Source organism: Cimex lectularius, unplaced genomic scaffold, assembly GCF_000648675.2.
Source record: "Cimex lectularius strain Harlan isolate CLEC.00 unplaced genomic scaffold, Clec_2.1 scaffold5, whole genome shotgun sequence".
NCBI lineage: Eukaryota > Metazoa > Arthropoda > Insecta > Hemiptera > Cimicidae > Cimex > Cimex lectularius.
In genome coordinates this window covers 3,020,896-3,045,666 of record NW_019392993.1, presented here as the reverse complement: position 1 = coordinate 3,045,666, position 24,771 = coordinate 3,020,896, and the positions used below count along the sequence as shown (strand labels likewise).

The window sequence follows — 24,771 nt, the reverse complement described above, 5'->3', positions numbered from 1 at the left end:
TGTGCCTTTTCGTCTGCAGTTGCTAGCTCCCAAAATGATCAAATGTGATTAAACGAAGATAATTATTAGTTGTTAATTCTTTTAAAAATAAAAATACTGAATTAAGGCAGTTCTTATGATTCCACTTTTGTTGACATACAGTTTTTGTCCACATGACCCAATAAAAATTGATCAACTTTATTTGCACACGATTGAATGTGCTTTCTTATACATACATGGTTCTAAACATTTTATTTAGTTTTTTTTTTTTTTTTTTTTTTTTTTTTTTAAATCAGCAATAGTAAGTCCAGCAATCCATTTCTTTTACGATAGAACTCAATGCATTTTCCCTCACATCTTTATTTTTACACTCTTCATTGTCATGTTAGGCAGTCCAGTTCATATATATATCATATATGTTAGCAACTTTTGTGCCAAAGTCGCCTCATAGTGCCTCATAATCCGAGGCAGTATGCAAAAGTCCTAACTTTGCAATAGTGAACTCGGTAATTTCAATTTCTTTATCAATAGAACAAAATGTTTTTCAAATCTTTAATTTTAAAAAATACAGTGAACCCTCCAATGGGACACTTGTTTACAGAACAGTTCTAGAACAATGGCATGGAAAATTTGTTAAGAAACACTGTGAGAAGAGGAAAGGCCAGATTAAGTTTTTTTTTAATTTTCTTACGTGGCGTAAATGGCCATTAATTATGTTTCAATTCTGTGAATTGGAACATTTCTGTGAATTAATAGAATTGATGAAGGTGAGGTGAGTTTATAGATTCCCTTTTTGTAAATGATGGTTCTCACAGATTAATAACTTAATTACATAATTATATATTTGTGAGAAAAACCATCATTTACAAGAAGCGCTACTGTGATTTTGTTAACTTCCCTCCCTTCACAGCCAATCTTATCTGCTTTCCAATATTGTTTTCATTTTATGATTTCAATTTAAATTCAAATTTTTTAATGTTAACATGGCTTCGACCTCCTAAAGGATGGGTGCTGGATTCTTACAAAAAAAAAAATTGGATAACTTAGTGTAAGAATTCTAATAAATTAAAGCTTAACAAAATGTTAGAAGGGGAAATTTTAAAAGATTTGAAAAGCTATGTCTAAATCTTTACACCTCTCATGCAAGCACAACAGCATATATGCAATCATATGAATAAAAATCTCTTTTCAGAGGACACCTTCCAAAAGAGGAAAAAAGTGACACTATGATTGTCCGTTAGTGAGAGGTTTCTCTGTACATAAAAATACAAAACATATATAATCTGTCATTTTTAGTTGAATATGAAAAGTTAAATCGTGAGAATGTGCCTTGCCTTTATGAATATTCAATAACAAAAATGTCATTATTTTATTTTTATTCTATTAACACGATATTTGCCTTCTTGATGGATGGATATTAATAACCATATTCATAGGAAATATTGAAAATAATTATATTTGATGTTTTTATGATAAAAATTTAACTAGTTTCTTACTTTTTCGACAAGTTTTTGTTACCCGAGTCAGGCTTCAGAACATTAGGATTTAGCTTGACCAAACAATGTTCATCCATTATTTCTGAAAGCTCAAAAGGTCTTTCATTGGGTGGCCTACAGAAATATTTATTTGAGATTGAACACAATTAAATTACCAATATGGAAACTTTGTATATTGCAACCTTCATTACGTAAAAATTCACTAAGAAAAACTGTAAATTAATTTTCTTGATTTTCTAAGAGTTCTTCTGTCTTCTGGTGATATTGATATGTTTTTCCAGCATTATATATAAGTTTAATTAAATATATACATAATTGTATATTTTTAAAAAATTTAAATACATTTAGAGGCATTCATGAGACAACTTGAGTCTCAAATAAACGTTACTGAGAAGGTTGGTGTGTCTCAAAATGCTTTTAAATATATTTTATAATAATTAATAACTTTGGATAAGCCTACCAATATCAACCAAATCATGTGTAAAGCAATTTTGTTTTCGATGGAAAAAAAACAAACTAATTCAACTGTACCCAATATTTGCGTTACTTTTATTAATCCATATTTGCTTAGTGGTCAATTGACCGTATTAATCATTCCAATTCAATCGAAAACCTTAGATAAAAAGAATACTTAAGTTTTACTTTATTTTTATAGTTTGCTTACTCTTCCAACAATGAGAGAAGGTTTAACTGTTTCTCAGGTAAGACAGGAGGTTCAAACTGGACCAAACTATTATTTATTGTTACTTCCGAAGGCTCCATTGGTTTATTGTTTGGCCTAGAGAAATATTGAAGATTGAACACAGCTTTTTATCAAACTATTGTAATTGAACAACTATAATATTTCTTCTGACATCTTGAATTGCATAAATATTAAAAGGTGACTAGAAATCTCTTTTAATTGATTATGTGAACATTAAAGTCCTTACAATTGAACTTTAACCTCAACTTTGCAGCAACAAGAGGATCTCTAAATTGATAAAAAGATAATTTGTATTGAGTTATGAAAGTTTAAAAAAAAATTAATTGTGAGACTGATAAATCTGTATATTTTCTGCTCTTTCAGAATCTTTGGTATTTGTTTTCTGTTTCAAGATTTCCAAACAAATTTTATTTGCAATCACATACAACACTGATAAAAATTTTCCCGTAAACGCCAAGATGAAAGATAGCTAATATGCTTACTTGTCTGACATTGCGCTGTCGTTAAATTGTTCGTCAGCTTCGACAAGTTTTCCAACGAGAGGATCAAACTTGAGAAAAAGAGAATTTCTAGTTAGATTCGAAGGTTTCAAAGTCCTTTGACTGTGTGACCTAGATAAATATTCAAGATTGAACACAGTAGTAGCGTTCTGAAAATCTGAAACAAGCATCAACATAGAATTATTTAACTTTGTTTAAAAATTAGGATTGAGTTTAATTACTAAACACAAACTTTCGTTAGATATGCAGTGAAATAATATTATAACACTAGTTTAATTTCAAGTATTAATTAAGGTAAATTGTACATTAAATATAAAATTTAAACAATAAAAATACAAACAAAACGCAAGATCGATCAAAAGAGAAATTACAAGCACAAATACTAATTTCCTAAATGCGAAATGCCCTGCAAGATTTATGATTGTGAGTTAAATTATGTGAGTTATCGATATTAAAGAAGCACCACTTTACAGCACATATAGTAAATTAAAAAAATTAGTTATCAACCCAAGACATCTTCTAAAGCCTTTTATCCCCTATCAAAACTCGGAAGAAAATACACACAGACTCATACAATATTAACATTATTAAAAAACTCACAGTCTGACTTTTTAAAATCTTCGTCCGCAGTGATGGGTCCAGCCTCAGAGTTGTTGATCTCTGCAGGCAGAGATGATTGCATCATACACTGTAAAATATTATACAAATTAACATGATTGAATCATAGCCAAATTGGGAAAACTGCATTCATTTATTAACTCTGTAAATTTATTGTTTAGATTGCCTTGCACTTTTTAAAAATATTTTTTGTTTAAACGTATTTTTAGAAATATATTTTACAATGTTATTATACAATATTTTGCTTAGTTTGAAAATCCTGTCCAAATGTTTTTCAAGCCTCTCCACCATCTAAAGTGCACCTCTTCCCAATTTAACAAGTCAATTCCTTGGATTTACAAATTTATCTTAACCTAAACTCCTGAGCGTAACAGAAACTATAAACAGGTGAATATTTTAAATAGCTTAAAACTATTTGTAGTTGTATATATACATTTGCAGACCAATCCGTACATGAACTATAAATTCGCAAGAATGGTACAGGGTTTAGAACGTTGGATTCATGGCATACCACCACCTGTCAGTTTTTCTGACAAATACAAAAGAGTTTCGCAGTTCATATCGGGTTAGTGTTTTGACAGTACCTTTTTTCTCATTCGCAAATCCCACCTTTTTTTGTATTAATTGTGCCCATTTATGTATGATTTAATTATTAATTTTTTTAAAAAATCAAAATCAGGCCAGTGTGCCCATTTATATCATTTCTTCTTTCACAAAATAGCTATCACTAGTCATACTGCTTGTAACCAAGTAGGATTTATTTCAGATACAGTTTTATTAATAAGACCTAAATAGCATTATTTTATTAAAAATTGCAACAAGGGAGAGGGGGAGAGAGAGAGAGAAAGGGAGAGAGGGAGAGAGGGGGAGAGAGAGAGAGAGAGAGTGAGTGAGAGAGAGAGAGAGTGAGAGAGAGAGAGAGAGTGAGAGAGAGAGAGAAACTATTGTCATAATTATTTGATATTCATTTGTTTCTGTTCATGGATTGTTGGAAATTTGTTAAGAGAAATATTTTCAACAAATTGTCTTCAAACGGTTTGGTCCCAAATGTATATACACCTTAATAATCTATTTTGTTCAATGGTCTACATTCAGAAATTAGAAGAAATTGCCATTCACGAATCTCAATTATATTTGTTCACCATTGTGTATGCTTATCATACCTACATAATTTCACCTTCTTTAATATATGTAGATGTATTAGTCGGGTGTGTATTATACTGTCTTTAAGAGCTGTATCACCCGTTATGTGCTTATAGCACACTGGTGAGTCCTAGTCACCAAGGATCCAAGTCTAAATCATCAAGGAACTTGATTAACCTTCTTTTATAACTACATTAAATAAATTTTGAAGCATATATTATGCTAAAAAACACAAAATAAATAATTTAAAAAAGTCTCGAGTTGTGTGAAGAAGAAATCAATCCAGTTATTAGTTTTATCTTTTTTTTTTTTTTTTTTGCACCATTATCATTTTAAATAAACAGTGATCAATTGCCATAGTTCAATTCGTATACTGCCCTGTACCTTTGACCATAAATAATGATGCCTCTGTCCACTGTGGTAATTGTTCAGTATTACCTGACCAAAAGTAATTCAATGAGATAAATTACTATTGAGAAAGATATGTTATAGATGAAAAGGTAAATAAGAAATTGCTTTCATAATAAAACTGTTTTTTATGTGTTACTGAAAACTAGGCTGATATATTCAATGGATTTAGAACTGTTTTATAATTTTGAATGATAGTAGTTGTAAAATATTATTAAGAAGAAACACAAATATTAATCAGGAGTTGACTAGGTGGCCGCAATAATTTAAGCTTAATGTAATAAAATGGTAACACTTAAATAATACTTTAAATTCACTAATTTCGTGGTCCGCTTGACCAATTAATGTATTACAATTAATTAAGGTTTTTAGTTGAGATAAAAGTCAATGGCACGAGCGGGATTCGAACCCACGATCTTCGGCTAGATACGCCGCTGCTCTACCACTTGAGCTATCGTGACCTCGATCCACTCGGACACCAACTTCCCATCTCAATCCAAGTATACTTCACTAAAGCTCTCCGTGTCCATTTCATTTGTCGCCGAGAATCAAATCCGATTACATGACATTTGAAAAATGGCAAAAAGGAGGGAAAATTCAAAAGGTGGGGTTGAGATGGGTTTTGGTGATGAGATGGGAGTTGGTGTCCGAGTGGATTGAGGTCACGATAGCTGAAGTGGTAGAGCAGCGGCGTATCTAGCCGAAGATCGTCGGTTCGAATCCCGCTCGTGCCATTGACTTTTTTATCTAATCTAAAAACCTTAATTAATTGTATTAAATAATACTTTTGTTTCTTTTAGACTAAATTGTTTTTATTGTTAGCTTCTCATTATAGGTTGTTGTTAATAGTGCCTTTATTTACTGCAAAAATAAACATTTTATGCTTATATTTTTCAGGAAAATATCCATGACTTCTAATCTAATAATATCAAATATATTTGATAGGTTGAATGTGCTAATATTTTTCCCTGTTGAATGAGCTAAATGGGGAATACATGAAGGGTCTAAACAAACAGGACTTAGTAACAATGTTAAATTCTAAGGGGTAAGGTTTTAAAAATATGCATGTCCACTAAGTTTTCTGCTAAAACTTTTTTGTTATTATTTAAATTTAGCCACTGTGTATAAAGTGTGAGTTATTATTAATTTAAAAAAAAATTAAACTTGAGTTGAACAAATTGTATAGAAGTAAGTAGGTTTTTGTGTTTGTATAAAGAAAAATTGAAATTTGAAGCAGCTTAATAAAAACCAAACAAATTAAAAAATATATTGCAGTGCATGTAAAACAAATTGGTTTTTCAGCTAAAATTAAAAAAAAAAATGTAAGACTACTTAAACAAAATATAAGAAGCTAAAAACATGCATTACCTGAGGTGGTTTAACATCATCTAAGTATTCACTGCTTAGATCCATTTTGTTGATTTCATCTGCAAGTCGTTTAGCTTCAGTGGCAATGCTTAAATTGAACAGGGCCGGCTCGACAACATCCGTGCATCCTAGTTCCCGTTCTTGTTTGGAGCATGTTTCATACAGCTCTTGAAGACCATTGTAACTCCTGTCCATTATGTTGTAGGGTGGTTTGGAAAAGATGCCAGTATTTGGCGTACGTTCCAAGCTATCCTCCCTATAAGAGCTCCTTCGACTTTGGCTCGCGGGTTCTAGACTGTCCTCGCGTACAACACTCGAAGTGGTCGAAGAGGTCAGTTCGGATTTGAAAAGGTCTGTCGTGTCTACCGTATGGGAACAGGTAAATTCTTGAGGTAAATTGACAATGTTCTGTTCCTGTTTTGGAATCTTTGAGTATAATAACGGTTTTAAAATTTCGGCATCCTCTAAGGCTTGTTTCAGGCTCAATTTCTCTTCACACTCTTCAATCTGATGTAAATTCTGTTCAGTATTTGATTTGGAAATGTTTTTCTCACTGATGGTAAATGCACCTTTATCAGCTTGATTAATAGTGAGTGGTTTTATTAAAATCGTCACGTTACAGTCACTGGCAGAACTGACACACGAAAGATTATTTGGGCATATATCCAAATCAGTGTTTGAATTTGTAAATGATACAATATCTCGTTTGATAATCTCATTTACTAAAGGATTCTTTTCATGAATAGAATCAGCTTTAACACGACAAGGGACAATAGTTTCTTCTAGCAAATCTGTATCTGTAGTTGAATTTGTTAAATTATCAACCACAGAGTCTTCTAACTTTGGAATGTCTTGGTTTAAAAGTTTGCCAGTGGTTGATGTGTCAATAACTTGTAAAATTCCTGATTCTCTAACTTCACTTACAGCACTGGTAGTTTTCGTTTCAACAGATTTGATATCTGACCCTACTACAGCACTGATAGTTTTGTTTTCAGTCGGTTTGATATCTGACTCTGCTTCAGCAGTGAGAGTTTTGTTTTCAGTCTGTTTGATATCTGACTCCACTGCAGCACTGATAGTTTTGTTTTCAGTCAGTTTGATATCTGACTCTGCTGCAGCACCGACAGCTTTGTTTTCAATCGGTTGGATATCTGACCCTACTACAGCACTGGTAGTTTTATCTTCAATTAATCTGATATCTAATCCTGCTACAGCACTGGTAGTTTTTGTTTCAATAGGTTTGATATCTGACGCTACTTCTACACTGATAGTTTTGTTTTCGGTCTGTTTGATATCTGCCTCTGCTGCAGTAATGATAGTTTTGTTTTCAGTCGGTTTGATATCTGACTCTGCATGAGCAGTGACAGTTTTGTTTTCAGTCAGTTTGATATCTGACTCTGCTGCAGCACTGACAGTTTTATTTTCAATCGGTTGGATATCTGACCCTACTACAGCGCTGGTAGTTTTTGTTTCAATAGGTTTGATATCTGACGCTACTTCTACACTGATAGTTTTGTTTTCGGTCTGTTTGATATCTGCCTCTGCTGCAGTAATGATAGTTTTGTTTTCAGTCGGTTTGATATCTGACTCTGCATGAGCAGTGACAGTTTTGTTTTCAGTCAGTTTGATATCTGACTCTGCTGCAGCACTGACAGTTTTATTTTCAATCGGTTGGATATCTGACCCTACTACAGCGCTGGTAGTTTTTGTTTCAATAGGTTTGATATCTGACGCTACTTTTACACTGATAGTTTTGTTTTTGGTCTGTTTGATATCTGCCTCTGCTGCAGTAATGATAGTTTTGTTTTCTATCGGTTTGATATCTGTTTCTACTACAGCACTGATAGTTTTGTTTTCAATCGGTTTGATATCTGACTCTGCTTTAGCACTGATAGTTTTGTTTTCAGTCAGTTTGATATCTGACTCTGCTGCAGCACTGACAGTTTTGTTTTCAATCGGTTGGATATCTGACCCTACTACAGCACTGATAGTTTTATCTTCAATTGATCTGATATCTAATTGTGCTACAGCACTGGTAGTTTTTGTTTCAATAGGTTTGATATCTGACTTCACTACAGCACTGATAGTTTTGTTTTCAGTCGGTTTGATATCTGACTCTGCTTCAGCAGTGATAGCTTTGTTTTCTATCGGTTTGATATTTGACTCTTCTACAGCTTGAAAAGTTTCCCTTTCAAATGATTTCAAATCTGATTCTGCCACAGCACGAATAGTTTCATTTTCCCAAGATGTAAAATCTGATTCTGATATGTTTAAACTTAGATAGATTTCGCCAAAAGACTCATCACTTCGCTGAAAACATTGCACTGACGTTTCGCTTACCGTTCTATCAGAATTTTGTGAAATATGATGAACTGTTGGTGCTTTAAGTTCCACTGATGTTGCACTCAGTTCCTCTGATGGTTGTGATTCAACAATTTCACTAAGGAAATTCTTATCACAGTTTATTTCACCTAGTTGAGTATTATTGTCATTAGTTAAATTTTCATTAGCTATGACATTATGTTCTTGTTTTAATGATACTGTGTTGTTTAACAATTTTTTCTCAACTACCAATGGATAAACCGATGGTTCTACTGAATTATTTATAATTTCTCGATTAAAGTTTGTATTCGCCTTTAAATCAGAATTGTCATAAATGACATTGTTTGTTGAAATTTGTGGTGTGCTATCAACAGCTAGAACTTCTTTGGGTTTTGAACAATTTGTTTCTTTTGTGATTTCATTCAATTCTTGATTACATTCACAAGAACTACTTTTTGGCTCCGAATCGTTGTTTATTGACTCTTCTGTAATATCACAAGAAAGAGCATTGGTATCAGTATTAATCAGTGTAATATTAGCGTTTATAGCTCTAGAACTTTCCAGATCTTCATCACCGAGAGTCGTGGTAGACAATTCAAGAGTCCTGCTAGAATTGTCGGCACTCTTCGGTGATGATATGTACAAATCTTTCTCAGCAGGTGAGAACGGGAAAGTGCCGACTAGTGGACTAACCTTCTTTGGCGTACCAATGTGAACAGAATCAAGATAATCAGCTAAAGTTGTAATACTTAAAGGATTGAGCGACACATTTCCCTCATCGGCACTTTCATAATCAGTTGTATCTGAAACCAAGCATTTCATATGCAACTAACTAATTCAATTTTCTCAACTTTTACCAATAACTATTTCTCATCATTGGTAAAGTGTGAAAATTTTAAATGGCAAAATAAATAAAACATGAAAAAAAGTATAATAGAAAATAACATATATATTTATCAATATCTCATTTAGACAAACAACATGCATGCAAATCAAAAGAATGGAGACATATCAAGCAGGGATCTACAAGAAATAAAAAAAGCAAAGTGCAAAAAAATCAGATTTATGAATATGTGTAATGACAATTGTTGACTATGTAACCAACATTTATTTCATATGATGACAAAAAGCAGTTAAAAAAAATCTTTATTATAAAAACCCTAAAATAATAGAAGAAAACCCTAAAATAATAGAAAAAAATAGAAAGATTGTTGGCAATACAAACATGACTTGAAATTGTAATGTTAAAAATAAAACAAATATATAAATGACAAGGAAGCGATTCACAAAAGTAAATGACTGGAACAAGAAATAGTCAAATTTCATCGATAGTTTTCCTGGAAGATTTAGGTGTAAATTTAGCAAACCTTGATATTGATTTTAATTTAATAATTTCCTAATAATTAAATAATAATAACCTTCAGATGTGCATTAACATGTTCTGATTATAATTTTCATTAAGAAAAGTTTTAGGTAAGCACTAACAATTCTATATTCTGTTCTTTTCTAATTTTACTATTTATTTCAATGTGGAAAATGAGACATTTCTATTTGGTTTCCAAGTATCAATATTGTGATAAATGTTTGTAGCATAATGAAATTAGAATGATTTGGGTAAAGATACAGGAAAATAGTTAAATTTATATCTTTTTCAAAAAGAATATGTGCTTACAGACAAAATCCAAGAGCGATTCCTTAAATTTTAGTTTGGTCCCCCTCTAACCAGCCACATATATTGAAAACATACACCATATATTCAGAGAGAATTCCACAATGAATAACCCAACCCAAATAGAAGATAAAATAGTTTTAATAAGTTGTAAAATACTGAAAGCAAGTTGAATAAAACACCATTTCACTTAAGCAAATCATGAATGATTTTCTGAAATGTACGACACATTGAAATGAAAGCGTCTATCTTTCGTTTAGAAAATCTGAGAAGAAAAGTATTAAAAAAATAAGCGAAATATAAAAGTATGTGTAAAAGTCACATTGTGGGAAAAAAATCTTAAGATTACTGAGTTGGAACTTCAGTACTAACAGAACAAAAAAAATCTTGCAGATTGCAACACAAGTATGTTAAAAATATAAAATAATACATACTGTTGGATCAATTATAATAAAAACTATAACAGTATAAGAAAAAACTAGTTCATGATTTAAAAATTAAATTTATTTGGATGTATTTAAAAGCAGAGGAAGGTACAATGGCCAAAGCAGATGCCATGGAACTGTTTTGCCTTTGTGAAAAACCAAAGCACCACAAAAAAAATTACAAGAAAACATAAAAAAGGAGATATTTAAAAACTGGTTTATCTTACTCTTACTATTATTCTACAGTAATCCTGGTGCACAATGTTCATTACTTGACAGGCTGTTATTTATATGTTTAATAAAGATTCACAATTTGTGCTTGTAAATTATTGCGACTTAGTGATAAAAGTCCAACCACCATGTTAGTTCTTGCAAGAGAAAATCAAATGTACCCAAAAAGCAGTGTTTAGTTAATTTGCCACAATGCAACAATGCCGTTCTGGTACATTTTTGTACTATTTGAATACCCATACTGATTTTCAACATACAAATTTAACTTACCAACGTCGGTGTGGGATTTGCTTGGGGATGAGGCAGCACTGTTTGTTGATTGCTGGTCTTCTTCAACTGGATGGGTAAAACTGCACAAATAAATAAATTAATTGAACTAATATACAAAATCTAATACAAAGTAACCAAACATCAAAATAAACATTCATGTACAAATTTAAACTATTGAGAGTTGTTGATAAATTGACGAGGATGTCAGCGTATCATGTATATGGGAACAACTTTTTCATTCAAACCAGTCTGAAATACACAAAAAAAGTAATTTAACAATTACCTAATGCACTATACAACTTTTTTATGACGAGGAATTTTTTATGACTGTTTTGAATTTAAATACAAAAATTGTTAGTGGTCCAATTAAAGACAGATATGACTTATTCTCAGATGAAGCAAAACAAACTCTATATTTTATTATTATTATTAATATTGGGCCAGCATCTTTGTAATGTTTTTCTGACGTCATATGATTGCAAATAGCGCCAACTCATACTGGGTTCAGTAACATCGTCCTATTCAGACTCTTCTTTACTTCAGAGTATTTAAATGCATCCAATAATAATTTTAAAAAATCAATAGATGAGAATAGCATGAGAAAGGAAGGAATGCAAACAGTCAAAAATGGTCTACCCTGAAGTATGGAGAATTGGTAAAGACTAGACGTGTAAATAAGTATTTGTACAAAAGGATTTTTGTTTCTGAGAGCGTAATTTTAAAGTGAGTGGATTTGTTAAGGTTTTTTTGTATTGGCCAGCACGTTCTCCTGACATGTATCCTACATAACACTTATGAGATAATAAAGAGACAGGTTGGTTGGACATCGTTCGCTGCCTCCAACAAGAGCTGAACAGCTCCATACTGCTCTTGTTGAAGAATGGGATTCTGTTTCACAAGACAACTGGTCACTTATTTACTCGATGCTTAGGAGACTTAAGGCCCTCGACGAGGCCAGAAGAGGTATAAACATTACTAAAGCAAAACTAGGTTTAACAAAAAGAAAAAAAAAACGGTAATTTTACTCTATCATTAAATGATTTTTATAATGTTTAGGTGATTCTTTCAAACCGTCATAATTACATATAATCCATCTAAGTTTAGCGGTCATAATTGACCATATTAATTATTCTTTTCTTATTATTACCTAAAGAATAATTAATATTGAAATAATTAAATAATTTTGAATGGGGCTTTATTTTAAACATGGAATTTTTAAGACTAATTTATTTAATTTAAATTTTTTAGTTTATGTTAGAAAATATTTCCATGTGGCTTTTTTTTATTAAAAAAGTAGAGGGCGTTTCAGGAATTTTTGAGGCTCCGGAGCAGAAAAATGAAACAAAAGAAAGTACAAATAGCGAGGTAATAAACTACAATGGTCAAAATCGCAATTTAAATAAGAAAATATCTCTCTCTCTCTCTCTCAAAAAAAAATAAATAAATAAATAAATAAATAATAAATAAATTAATTAAATTAAATAAACAATAAAAAGAAAGTGTTATTGTGTTTTGCTTTGTTATTATTGTTAAGTAAATTAACAGTAAGTCTATTTATAGTATACGAATGGAAGAATAGAAAGATGATGATGACAGAAAGATGCACCTATATTATGCTAGTCTGACTCCATTATTATTATTAATGGCCATACAAGACTATGGAAAATGTTTAAATTATGGAACAAAAATTCAAAATTATAATTAAAGAACAGTAATAAATTTTATAATTTAAAATGCGGCGATGACACTCAGTTGTTTGTTGGTCCATAAATTTCCCACTTTGTTATTATTATATTAATTTAAAATGGGTTTTATGCATACATTTGGCCTTCCAAGTTAAGTATTTTAAAAGGATAAATTAAAGCTTTGGATGGCAATAGGATAGATTAGTTTATGAGTGAATGTTTGGAGCCAGAGCTTTATAGCACTCAGAAGGGATAAAGCAAACCTAAGATAGAAAGTTTACATATTAGGGCGTGAAATGACCTTAGCCGTTAAAACGCCCTTAAAAATTAATACAAGATACTGATGATGAGTGAATTCCTGAAACGTATGAATAAACGTAAATAAGAACTGTATTTACTTTTTTATTAACAAAAAAAAAAAATTTCCTAATATAAACCAATAATTTTTTTATTCAAACATGAATTTCTGATCTCGTTTAATTTGGTTTAAATTGAAATAAGTATGTTGAAAATAATATAACATAGTTTGAAATAAACAGCAAATTTTGAGTGTTTGGATTTTTCTTTCAGTGAATATTTGTGTGTCGTTTACTTATATATCTGTAAGTGCTTATTTAATTTTAAAGTAATTAGAACTATTGCTGTATGCCTGAAGACTTAAAAAAAAATCGTGTGGTGTTATCCAAATCAATTTTTAATTTAATCATTAAGCAATTGCTAATTTTTTATGCCCTTCTGTGTCCTGGGAACCAGTCACGAGAGTTTGTTCTCTTTTCTACTGAGAATTTCATTTTAATTGGATTTTTTTAAGTAGAATTAAAATAATATTATTTAGTGTGATAATAAGCTAAGAATGACGTCGAGTGGTGCAGTTTGCGATTTTGGAGTTTTTTTCAAGGTAGATTTTCTTCTTATGATAAACCCGTTCTTCTCACGGTGACAGTTCTGTCTCTTTAGAGTTTAGAGAGATCGGATAGTTCTAAAATTGTCTCTTTAGAGTCTAAAGGATCGATTGTGGAACGAATCGACTCTCGACCCTCCTGCCCGTTGCCAAGTAGGTTGCAAACGGACATCAATGTAAAAATGGTTTAAGCCAAGTACCAAGTTCAACCTTGAAGGAGAGGCGGGTACAGTCACGAGGTCCGAATTCTAAACTTGACTCCAACACACAATCACCAAGTATGTTTATATATTAAAACTAATTAATTGAATCCTTATTGCGTTTAATTTTAAAATGTAAATATTGATGTTTAACGAGGAGTGATTTGGCGATGGACAAAATGGTTTTATTGAATTTTTCTCTTAGGAATGTTAGGTCTATGTTGATCAGGCACGCTTCCTTTCCTACATATTACTTTATTTAAATGGACCAACTTGTCCATCCATTCCAATATTAATTATAAAACTATCAACCTTTTATTACTTCACAGCAAAAAGTAAATTGTAAAAATATTACTGACTTTTAATAAAGAATCCAAATGACACATGGCCTAACAAACTGCTTTTCTAGTTTTTTTAATTTTCTATTTTGTTGGAGCGATAATAATCAACCGAATATATTTTGTTTTAGCAGAACCATTCCTCACTACTAATAGAATTGTATTTTACAATTTGATTCATGATGTACTTTTAGATATTCATGACTGAGGAAAGACCAATAAAGATCGCAAAAAGAGAAAGAGACCGGCCTCTCCAAATAGTGGTGGTGGAGGATCACCATGAGGTAATCCCGTTCATATACAGGCTCATCGGATCGAAAAAACTCCCTGTAAATGGGAATCTGCTCGTACATTTTGATTCGCACCCTGACCTCCTCGTCCCGAAGTCGATGCAGGCGGATGTCGTGTGGACCAAAGACACCTTGTTCCCTCACCTGAGCATAGAAAGCTGGATAATGCCTGGGCTGTACGCTGGGCATTTTAATTCTGTTGTTTGGGCGAAACCTCCGTGGGCGACGCAGATCCCAGACGGTCAGTACGATTTCAAAGTTGGAAAAAATAAAGCTGGTGAAATCGGTGTCACAAGCAAACTCGATTACTTTGTGGCAGAGGGGATTTTCAGCCCAGAGGAAGAACTTGTAAAAACACATCAAATTGATTTTCAAGTACAAACAGTTGGAAAGTCCATTGTTAACGAAGAAGAAAATTACACATTCACAAAAAACATAACACCCACAGACAGTTACATTCTAGACATAGATTTAGACTATTTCAGCACAAGGAATCCGTTTCGAGACCTTTACAACAATGCGAACTTATATGAGTGCCTTAAAGAACTTTATTTCTTTGAAGTTCCCACATCAAAGGAGACAAATGTCATAGTTGAATGTGTTAAAAAACGCAAGGAGCAATTGTCAGATCTGCAGAGGCTTTGGGAACACATAGCAGAATCTGGGATATACGCAGAGCCTGTACCATCATCCGAAAGGTGGCCAAAAGTTCAGGAAATAGCAAAGAAGGTACTCTCTGTTTATAAAGAGGTCGATTGGGAGATAGTCCACGATGCTGGATGCACATGGGACAGTACCGACATCCCACATCATGTTTCGACCAAGGAAGAACTCGAACATCTTATGGATGTGTTCAAAAAAGTACTTGATGAACTCGAATTTCCACCTGGCATTGTCACAATATCCCGGTCGACTGAAGACGACTATTGCCCTGCAGAAGATGTAGAATGGATTCAAGAAAAGGTTATAAATATGTTAAAAGAAAAGTTCAAAGATGTTAAGGTGGATGAGGCCTACCTGGATGATTGAATACAATGGCTGTTAAATTGTGCTTTGGATGTGTTCCTAAATAATAACTAATAAATGACTGATTCAACGTTATTTTAATTCCTTTACCTTGAAACAATCTTATCTATATAAAAATACTGGTATTTGTTTTATTTTTTAAATAAACTGAAAATCATTGTGCCTAAAAAATAAATAATAATTTAATATGAAAACAAAAACTGTTGTATCTATTAAAATTTAAATTGAATATGCTGTAATTTGTAAATATGTTTTGAATAAAAAAAAAATAAAATAAAAAATTGGCAAACCCTGGAGGGTTGTATAAAATTAATTGATATGCTACATAACACTTATCCGCTTCAATCTTACATTTATACAAGCCAAACAGAGAAATTAATTTATCAAAGCTATTATGAAGTCTACATATGACTGCTTACTTAAGTGAAATGATTTGGTATTTTGCATGTAATCCTTAAACTTGAGGGGTCCCAAATGGTATAGTTTTAGAACTCATTCTCTCCTTATTATACATAAAAATGACATTTAATATTTTATTAAAGTTGACAGCTTTTTGTTTTGTAGTTGATACTGCCCTTATTTACGATAAGACCTCATGAAATTGATCATTGAACATGACTACAACTTAATAAAAACTGGTTTAATATTAGACTATAAATCTTAGAAGTTATAAGTTAAGCCTAGTGAATAATTTAATGTTTCACACTGAATTTGGTATAAAACCCATAGATAAAAAAAATGAAATTGTAATTCTATAAAATTATTGAAAAATGTAAGTACCTATCTATCATCAAGCTGGATAATGTGTTTTGAAACTCATATTACAACTCAAAATAAAATTAGAAAACCATACTTTGTATTCAATAGTATTCATATTCTAAATAAGAAATCAATATATAATTCAATTCAACAATTCTGTTTTTGGTCTCAAAAAATTTCAACAAACTATCTATATACCTGCCTAATTTAATTTTTATTACTATGATTTTTTTAATAAAATGATACAATTCTCTTCTATGTAGGCATGCTTTGATTTTAAAAAAATTCTTCTAAATTTCTTTTTAAAAAACTGTAACGGTATTTTTGAGGGGTGGCTTAAAAAGGCAAAAATAAATATTATTATTTGCATGGATTGTGAATAAGTGATTCAGTTGAATTCCAGTTAAAATTGAATAAGTATACTTCTAAGTAAGTAATAAGCATAAAATAAGTATAAATAATAATAAGTATACATGGGGACATCAGTGGCCACAACGGTTTAGGCGTTGACACGGCGCTCATCACTGTAAGATAAAGGTCCCGGGTTCGAATCCAGTAGCTCTGCATTCGAACCTGACAACCTGAGATACTTACAAATGGGCTTTTTTTCAAAAACACTGGCACCCCGAGTGTTGATATAACCTCTGCTGTTGCGAACCCTTGTTAAAAATTTTTTTATAAATATACTTATAAGCTTCATCCATAAATACCTAACTTATAAGATCAATACACAAGAAATGTATTTTTTCAAAATGGTGGTGAAAAACAGATGAAGTTATGAATCCCTCTATGTTTAGCACTTATTGTCCTTACAATTATTACATTACCCAGCCTTTCCTGAAACCTTAAACTTACGGATTTAGTTTTCAAAACTGCTTGTACACATGTGTGAAAGTGTCATTTCCAGTGCTGAAACTCACCAATAAAAAATCACCTTCATCGCTAAAACTTTTACTTTGCACGTCTGGAGAGTGAGATGATACGGCTTTTGATATACAAGAACACTGTGATCTAAATTAAATCAGACACCCATTCTTAGAAATGGAGACTGACTGCATGGTCCCAGAAACAAGAGAAGAAGAAGAATTCAGGAAGAAAACATAATTTTTAACCAGTCATTTGTTTATGGCTTAAGGCCAAAGAGATTTACTTTTATAGAAATTATTTTATTTACAAATGCACATGAAACATAGAAAACGTATTTGGTTGTTATAAAATGAAGTTATTTAAGCTAAAGAAAATATTTCATGTCGTAATTGTACATTTTATTTAATTTTGAAAATTTTCTCTCTACCATACATTTACTTAACTAGTCTCAATACATACCAGATGGCAGTCGTCCAATTGGAAAGTCTTCCCCCTCGTCGATGATACTTTTCTTATTTATCTCGTTTTTTGGAAACATGTGCATATCTGAGAGTTCTTTAAGCAAACTGAGCACTTGTTTCTAGGTCCTATACTGAGAACAGGGAGGGAAATGAGCGCTGACTCATTGAAAAAATCTACCTAGAGAGGCCTGACTCACTTAACTAACGTTCCTCTTCCTTTTTACAATACGTTATGAATAGGCTCAAAACGTAAAATTCGGACTCGTTTATTTTTATTCTTAATGTAAAGTTAAACTGACGACCAAAATTAGAAAGCTAGTCCATGATCTTTTAAGTTGTTAAAAAAAAACTTATTCTGCCAAAGGCTAACGTTCCACGAACCTAATCCACTTCCCATCATAATTATTCATGAATAAGCCGCGATATAAAAACTTTATAAGGGAAATATGATTAAAAACAAGACGAAGATGGATTTACACGGCGATTTTCCTCGCATATTGTTGTTATAAATCGTCGGGGACACGCAACGCGTAGTTGAACTACCCCTACTGTTTGACAGGACTTATTTATTGTTATAAACTGTTTACAATAAAACTTACGTTTCTCCAAGTATTGCTTCTGGTTTCACCTTCTCCCCGCCACCGCTCTAAAAAAAAAATTAAATTAATTTTTGACAAACAAACCATTAGAAATAAATACCTAATTAAGCTTTGACAAACATGCATTAAACAAACATCTTAGTAATAATTTACGTATTTCTAAATACACTCATGAGTAAGCCTGACAAACAAACAAGTCGTAGATAAAACTGAGTTTGATTCTACCGGAACTGCCAGCAGTTGGCAATGGAACTTCAAATTTTGGAAACAATAATTCGGATGAAAAAGTGTGAGCCACATGCATAACTTTTTTTACTTCCGAGATGCTCAGATGAAGTGGACCGCCACCCAGAAAATTATGCGTACTGCCAGGCAGAGTTTTTCATAAAAATAAGCGGTTTCAAAAGACGGGAGTAGGTAGGTCACTTCTATGACCACCTAACCTTCAGTTGTTAGGTGAAACTGGCCGACGGGGATTTTTTAAATTCATTTGTTATTTTACCCAACTATGCTATTAATTGGAAGACGATTCAACTTCCCATGAAATCTTCAGCATAATTCGTTTTGGTTTACGCAAAATAAAGAAAGATAGCTAACGTAAAATAGACAAAGAAGAGGGCTACAAACACAACTCTGAGATACTCCCCCGATTTAGATCAGTGATTATATATTTAAAAAACGATTAGGGATGAAGCCAATCCTTGGCAATTGTTGGATTTAATGTATAATTAATTATATTAAACTGTGTGATCTGTGTCAGGTAATTCTTTGACCTTTGGCAACGTCTACCAAATCTTTGTACATGGAAGTCACCATCAAAAAATCGCCATCACCCAGAGAATCAGGAAGTCCTAGAAGTTAATGTTTAAAAGCAGAGATTGGAGAACCGAAGGCAGGTCTGTTTTATTACAATTTGCACGGGGTCTCTTTTGCATATGGTTTAATTAATAATAAATTAGTGAGCAATGCATTCCCATCAATTAGTCGGTTTGGTTTCCGGGATGAACCATGTGGGATGTTTTCCACCCTAGCTGTTTTACTTAAATCGAACCCGTTTGAAAAGAAGCCTCTATACTCAAGATTGTTGATAATTTATTATTTATTCTTTACAGCCGTTTATTTTCGTTTCACTAGCGAGGCTAAACACAATAGACAAAAGATAAACCAGCTTGTTGAAACTACTCGCTTACAAATGTTATTCTTAGCCGCGCATAATATGAAACAAACAAGCATATTATTGACGTTTCTACTTCTCTTCGTAACATTTTCTTTGGCCCAAGGTTTTAACAGTAAATAATTGAAAATACGAGTACAAAGTTTTGGATGTTAGCCTTGGAATCTAGTTAAGTGTATTGATACATAAAACCTGGTGCCTGTTCAAATGTTTTTTTGCCTTTTGGAATCTGGTTAAGAGATCATAGATTTAATGGTTAAATTGCTTTAGTGTGAACGTAGGAAAGAAACAATTGTCACTTAATTAACTCACACGCCAACACAATTCACTTAATTCACTAGTTTTATACAAGGAGCTTTTAAATTTTATCGGCTAAAAGTGGAAAAGTTCAATACTGACAAAACCAACCCAAAATGAACATTACAAACATTATATGGCTTCCTTTGTTTACCATTTGCGTGAACCGTGTAAATCAAGTTCTTCCCCGAGCGATCTTGCATGTTTCACGATCCTAGGAATAGACGAGATAATAAAACAGCATTCAATTAATAAAGCACGAGGAAAAAACAGGGCTAGAGTGCTTGACCATTTTTCAAAAAATTTCAATAGCGTTGAATATTTGTATCGTTGAAAATATCAATAATCCCATTGACTGGATTTTGTTAAATTGTTCAATTCTATAATTTGGTTTGCACCCATTCCAATAGTTGGGACTCTATTAATAAACATAAAGATAGCAACAGATGACGTAAAATTTGGCGGAGTTAGAAGCCCTCCTCGACTAAAATACCAGGCCGATTTCGTCTTGCACAATTTACGAACATAGTTTCTATTTACCCGTTCTATTTACTTTGCAGATAAATGAGCTCAGAAAGATACAAAAAAAGCTAGGTTAGCCGATACGATGCACAAAAAACCCCTACATTCTATATCAAAAAATTAAACGAATAAGAACAGCATAAAACATAAACCTCCAGCTTTTGTTTTGACATGTATATCTACAGTAGTTGGGAGTTTATTTATATTTTTAATAAATAGAATACGAGCAAAATTTTCTTTAAAGTTCTATCCAAACAAGACACCCAGGTATCAATAGACCTCTCGAATGTGCATCGCAAATAATTAAAGTACAAAATTTTGCCTTATTAGGAATAAAACCACACTGGTTACACTGACTTTGCATAATACCCTTTTTCTGCTTATAATTTCAAGCTTGAAAGGCTGGACAGCAATCATCAAACGGGTTTATTAGAACTAACAGCTTGGAAACAAACATAAACAGTTACGAGCATTTGTTGATAGGTTTCCTACAAACTCTCAGTGAATGGAGACAACTTTTGCTTTATATTGGATTATTTCGAAGAGAAACTCATAAAAAATTAAATTAGCGTAATTTTCCCCTTGGAAATCAGTAAAACACTAATAACTAAACCCCTTTCATATATGTACCTTTATCGTTTCCCTTTAACTACCTTTCAAGATTTGTTCCAATATAGTTGACGAAAATGACCTATTGTGGAAATATAATAACATTCCTTGTTCCTGGATGTTATTACTATAATATAAACATGATTAAACTACAGTGCTTTTAAATGGAACGAAACATTTTTTTTTGCCTTTACATATGTAGTTCCGTAGTTTATGATGGTTTTAAATCACGTTCAAAAGTTAAAAATGTCAATAATATTTTTGAAAAAGTACTATTTTTCATTATCTACTATGTTTACCCAACTGTATTATTGGGCTGAACTTCATGGCAAGTGAACGGTACTTTTCAAATATATATTTTGGCCGTATTAGTACACAAGATTGTGATGGTTAGCGTTATTTTCAAGAACAGACCTTCCGGAGAAGCTTGTTGATGTAATTCATAATTGCCCTTCCTTCAACTCTTGGCCCCTTGTTAAATCTCACCGGAACGTACACATGGCACGGGACTGACTGCTGACTAGAACAGGGAAGCGCGCTTCTACCCTCACTCCCATCTGATTTGGGACTAAAGAAGAATACAGGGTAGGGGGATACGCCATACAACCAAGGGATGGGGACGATGGGCCTTCGCACTCCAAATTGGAATATTTAGTCACGGCGGAGGCGTGTAGCGGAGCGAGAACTCGCATGCCCTTAATTATCAACGAAGTTGAAAAAATATACAAATTAGTCAATCGGTTATGCTTTACAACGAGTAAAGTAGGTGAGAGATAAGAAGACTGGATTACCCGTTCGAATACAAAAAGGCGACTATTTACAACTAAGGGCTTGGAGTTCCGCTCGTGCCTTTATCATGGCACACATGGTGATATACATTATTGTACTGTTTTTCTCAGACTTCCTTCCTCTCTACAATACTATCTCTACTTCCTCAATTGCCCTCTATCGCTCTTCAAAATCTCCCTCTATATCCGTATAAACATGTCTCACAACTGTTTTTTTACAGTTTCCGATAGTTTTGGTCGGTCTATTCTCGCTGTTTTGGACCTAAATCAAAATATGAAACATCAAATAACACGTCCATAGGCCCCGCAGACCAAATTGGAACCTCAGAATCGGTCACTATTTGTTGCTCTCTCTCTTCCTTCAATTTTCTCTCACTAATCTACCCTTTCTTTGATATTCGCCGTTTACTTCTCCGTTTTTATTTTTTAAGTCATACCCACAACCCTGTTCCAAACTACCCATCTATATCTCAACATAGGAACCTCAGAATCGGCCACTATTTGTTACTCTCTCTTCCTTCAATTTACTCTCACTAACCTACCCTTTCTTTCATACTCCCCTTTCCTTCTCCTTTTCTATTTTTTAAGACATACCCACCACCCTGTCCCAAAATATATATCTATATATCACACGCCTCTGTAACACGCCAACCCTTCCACCTTCTCTTACTTTCGTTCAATCTCTTTATTTATGTCTGTCAATCTCTCTCCCTCTGACTTTTGTTCAATCTATCTATTCATGTTTCTCTTACTTACTCTTTACTTACTTTACTCTTATTCTTTTCAATCAATCTATCTATTTATTTCTCTCCCTCTTTCTTTCTTATTACTCTCTCTATCTCTCCCCTATGACACTCTCTTACTGTCGTTCAATATCTCGATTTATGTCTGTCAATCTCTCTCATTTCTGTTCAATCTATCTATTTATTTCTCTCCCTCTTTCTTTCTTATTACTCTCTCTATCTCTCCCCTATGACCCTCTCTTACTGTCGTTCAATCTCTCGATTTATGTCTGTCAATCTCTCTCTCTCTCTCTCTCTCTCTCTCTCTCTCTCTCTCTCTCTCTCACACACACACACACACACACACACACACACACGCACGCACGCACATACTGACTTTTGTTCCATCTATCTATTTATGTTTCTCTTACTTTCCTCTTACTTACGTTCAATCGCTCTCGCTCTCTCTCTCTTTCTTATCCTGTTCAATCTACTTTTTATGTTTCTTAACTTACGTTATATCTCTCCCTCCCTCTTATTTCTGTTCAATCTACCTATTATTAATTAACACGAATACCCTCTTCATCATATTAAAATATACCGAGTTTAAACGAATCTATATTTTTGTCATGGGTAATATAAGTTTAAAATATTGTCTGATATATGTACAAAACAATTGTACAGTGAGTTTTGATAAATTTTGAATATTATTCTTCAAACAATACTCAATAATGTGAGCCAATGAAATTTTAAGAGTATGTACTGTATTGATCACCCACTACGGTTTGCACAACCAGTTGTAATGTATTCCTTTACCCTTATAATTAGTTTAAAACCACCAATATTCTGTAAACAAAAAGGTAAATAATAAAGACGTTTATCTATATATCTACTGTATAGATCAAACAAAAGTTTTGAGAGAACCTGGCCATCCCTGTGCACTATTTTTCAACAAAGAGTTTACCGTTTTTAATACAGACTTTTAAAACTAATTATTGTTTGTTTGTTGGTCTAAAAATTGACTATCCTTGCTTATTTACTAGGATTCGTTTCTTCTCAACATTCAACGAAACCTGTTATTAATTCACTACTAGGTTCTACTTCCTAAAAACGTACTTAAGACTTCCCCTGGGTCTAGTTTCCGGCACACGACACGGCCTGGTTCGTTTCATCTCGAAAGCGAAAACAAAAACAAACTAGCTCTAGAGTTGAACAGGCGAAGATGGAAAACTTCAGATCTGTCGCGGTGGCGTATTGCGGGAAAATGAGGGGAGAGGGAAATAAATGTAAAAGTTTCATGGGCATTGCGTGCTGACCGGATCGAAATCTTCATTATAAACTGCATTCGCAAAAGCGTATTGGCTTTTAAGAAGATGCACCGATATGTTTATACATTTCATTCAACAAATCATAAATACAAAAGATAACCAATAGTTAATAAACTATATGAATAATAGTTATTCAGATATCGTGAGGTGCGGTCGATCTCACGATATCTGAATAACTATCGATTAACATTTCTATATGAATAATTTTAGTATGTGACGTATATATAGTATATAAATTTCGCCGTCCAGCATGTTGTTCCATATAGAGAACCACTTGAGCATGATATCGAGTAACTCAAGGCTGTTTTATTGTATATAGTACTTGTATATAATATTATACTTTTGTGTATAATGAAACTGCATGTATTTTTTAGCGTGGAAAAGTTTTATGGGCATTGAATTTAAAGCGCCACTGTAAAATGCATTCACAAATGTATATTGGCTTTTAAGAAAATGTACGTTTGTGTTTATCATGATGAAGCCCCAATGGTTTTAAATAAACAAGTGTTTTATTCAACAAATGGTTATTATATTCAAAAATAATATCTGATAAATAATAATAAACATTTATGTAATATGTATCGTCAACAGCAATACTAAAATTTATTTGGGTAGTAAATTCGTTAGTTTTTTTACAATGTTAAGAAGAGATGGTAAACAGGTTCAGTATTCCTTTCAATGTGCACACTATTTTTTTACAAATAAAAATTTGCATTTTTAATACCTGATGTAAAATATATATAAATTTAGATGAGGTTTAAATAAAAATGTCTTGCGTCATAACCCGCGTATATGTCCAGCATGTTGCTTTGTCCCAATTAATTGAAGGATGACACTCCTTGGCTCCATATAGAGAGCGTGTAGAGTTTTCACCAGTTATGAGAAAGCACAGCAGCGAGTATTGGGGGGAGGGGGTTTCCCCATGATCCGATTTTTGGAGCGTAGCTCATTCGTTTTGTATTTCTTGAGAATGAATGTATTTATTAGTGTGATTGTCATATGATAAGTGATATGATTTCCTCAGGCAATAGAACCGGGCGTTGTGCAATTACCGGTTAAAAGGAGTCCTTCTA

The 24,771-nt window shown here is 32.7% G+C and overlaps 2 protein-coding genes across 7 annotated transcripts in view; one reads left to right on the top strand and one right to left on the bottom strand.

Annotated features, from left to right (window-relative positions):
* LOC106666115 overlaps positions 1-24,771 on the bottom strand; it is a 53,353-nt gene that overhangs the window by 3,493 nt on the left and 25,089 nt on the right. For 3 of the 6 annotated variants that reach the window (XM_024229624.1, XM_024229627.1, XM_024229625.1), the window contains 7 exons: positions 18,259-18,305; positions 11,133-11,212; positions 6,216-9,340; positions 3,279-3,366; positions 2,661-2,835; positions 2,140-2,253; positions 1,476-1,589 (listed from right to left, as the gene is read on the bottom strand). In XM_024229624.1, the coding sequence (XP_024085392.1) occupies positions 1,476-1,589; positions 2,140-2,253; positions 2,661-2,835; positions 3,279-3,366; positions 6,216-9,340; positions 11,133-11,212; positions 18,259-18,305 (3,743 nt within the window). Of the gene's footprint in view, positions 1-1,475; positions 1,590-2,139; positions 2,254-2,660; positions 2,836-3,278; positions 3,367-6,215; positions 9,341-11,132; positions 11,213-18,258; positions 18,306-21,274; positions 21,403-24,771 lie in introns of those variants that run through there. The other 3 variants (XM_024229626.1, XM_024229628.1, XM_024229629.1) reach the window with 3 other exon arrangements.
* Positions 13,853-15,647, top strand: LOC106666118 (UPF0489 protein C5orf22 homolog). The gene is made up of 2 exons (XM_014393038.2): positions 13,853-13,996; positions 14,451-15,647. Exon 2 carries the CDS (start codon positions 14,457-14,459, stop codon positions 15,573-15,575), a length of 1,119 nt encoding a protein of 372 aa, XP_014248524.1. The 5' UTR covers positions 13,853-13,996; positions 14,451-14,456; the 3' UTR covers positions 15,576-15,647.

Excerpts from the sequence above, each read along its gene's own strand:
- LOC106666118 (XM_014393038.2), top strand. The coding sequence starts at position 14,457 with ATGACTGAGGAAAGACCAATAAAGATCGCAAAAAGAGAAAGAGACCGG.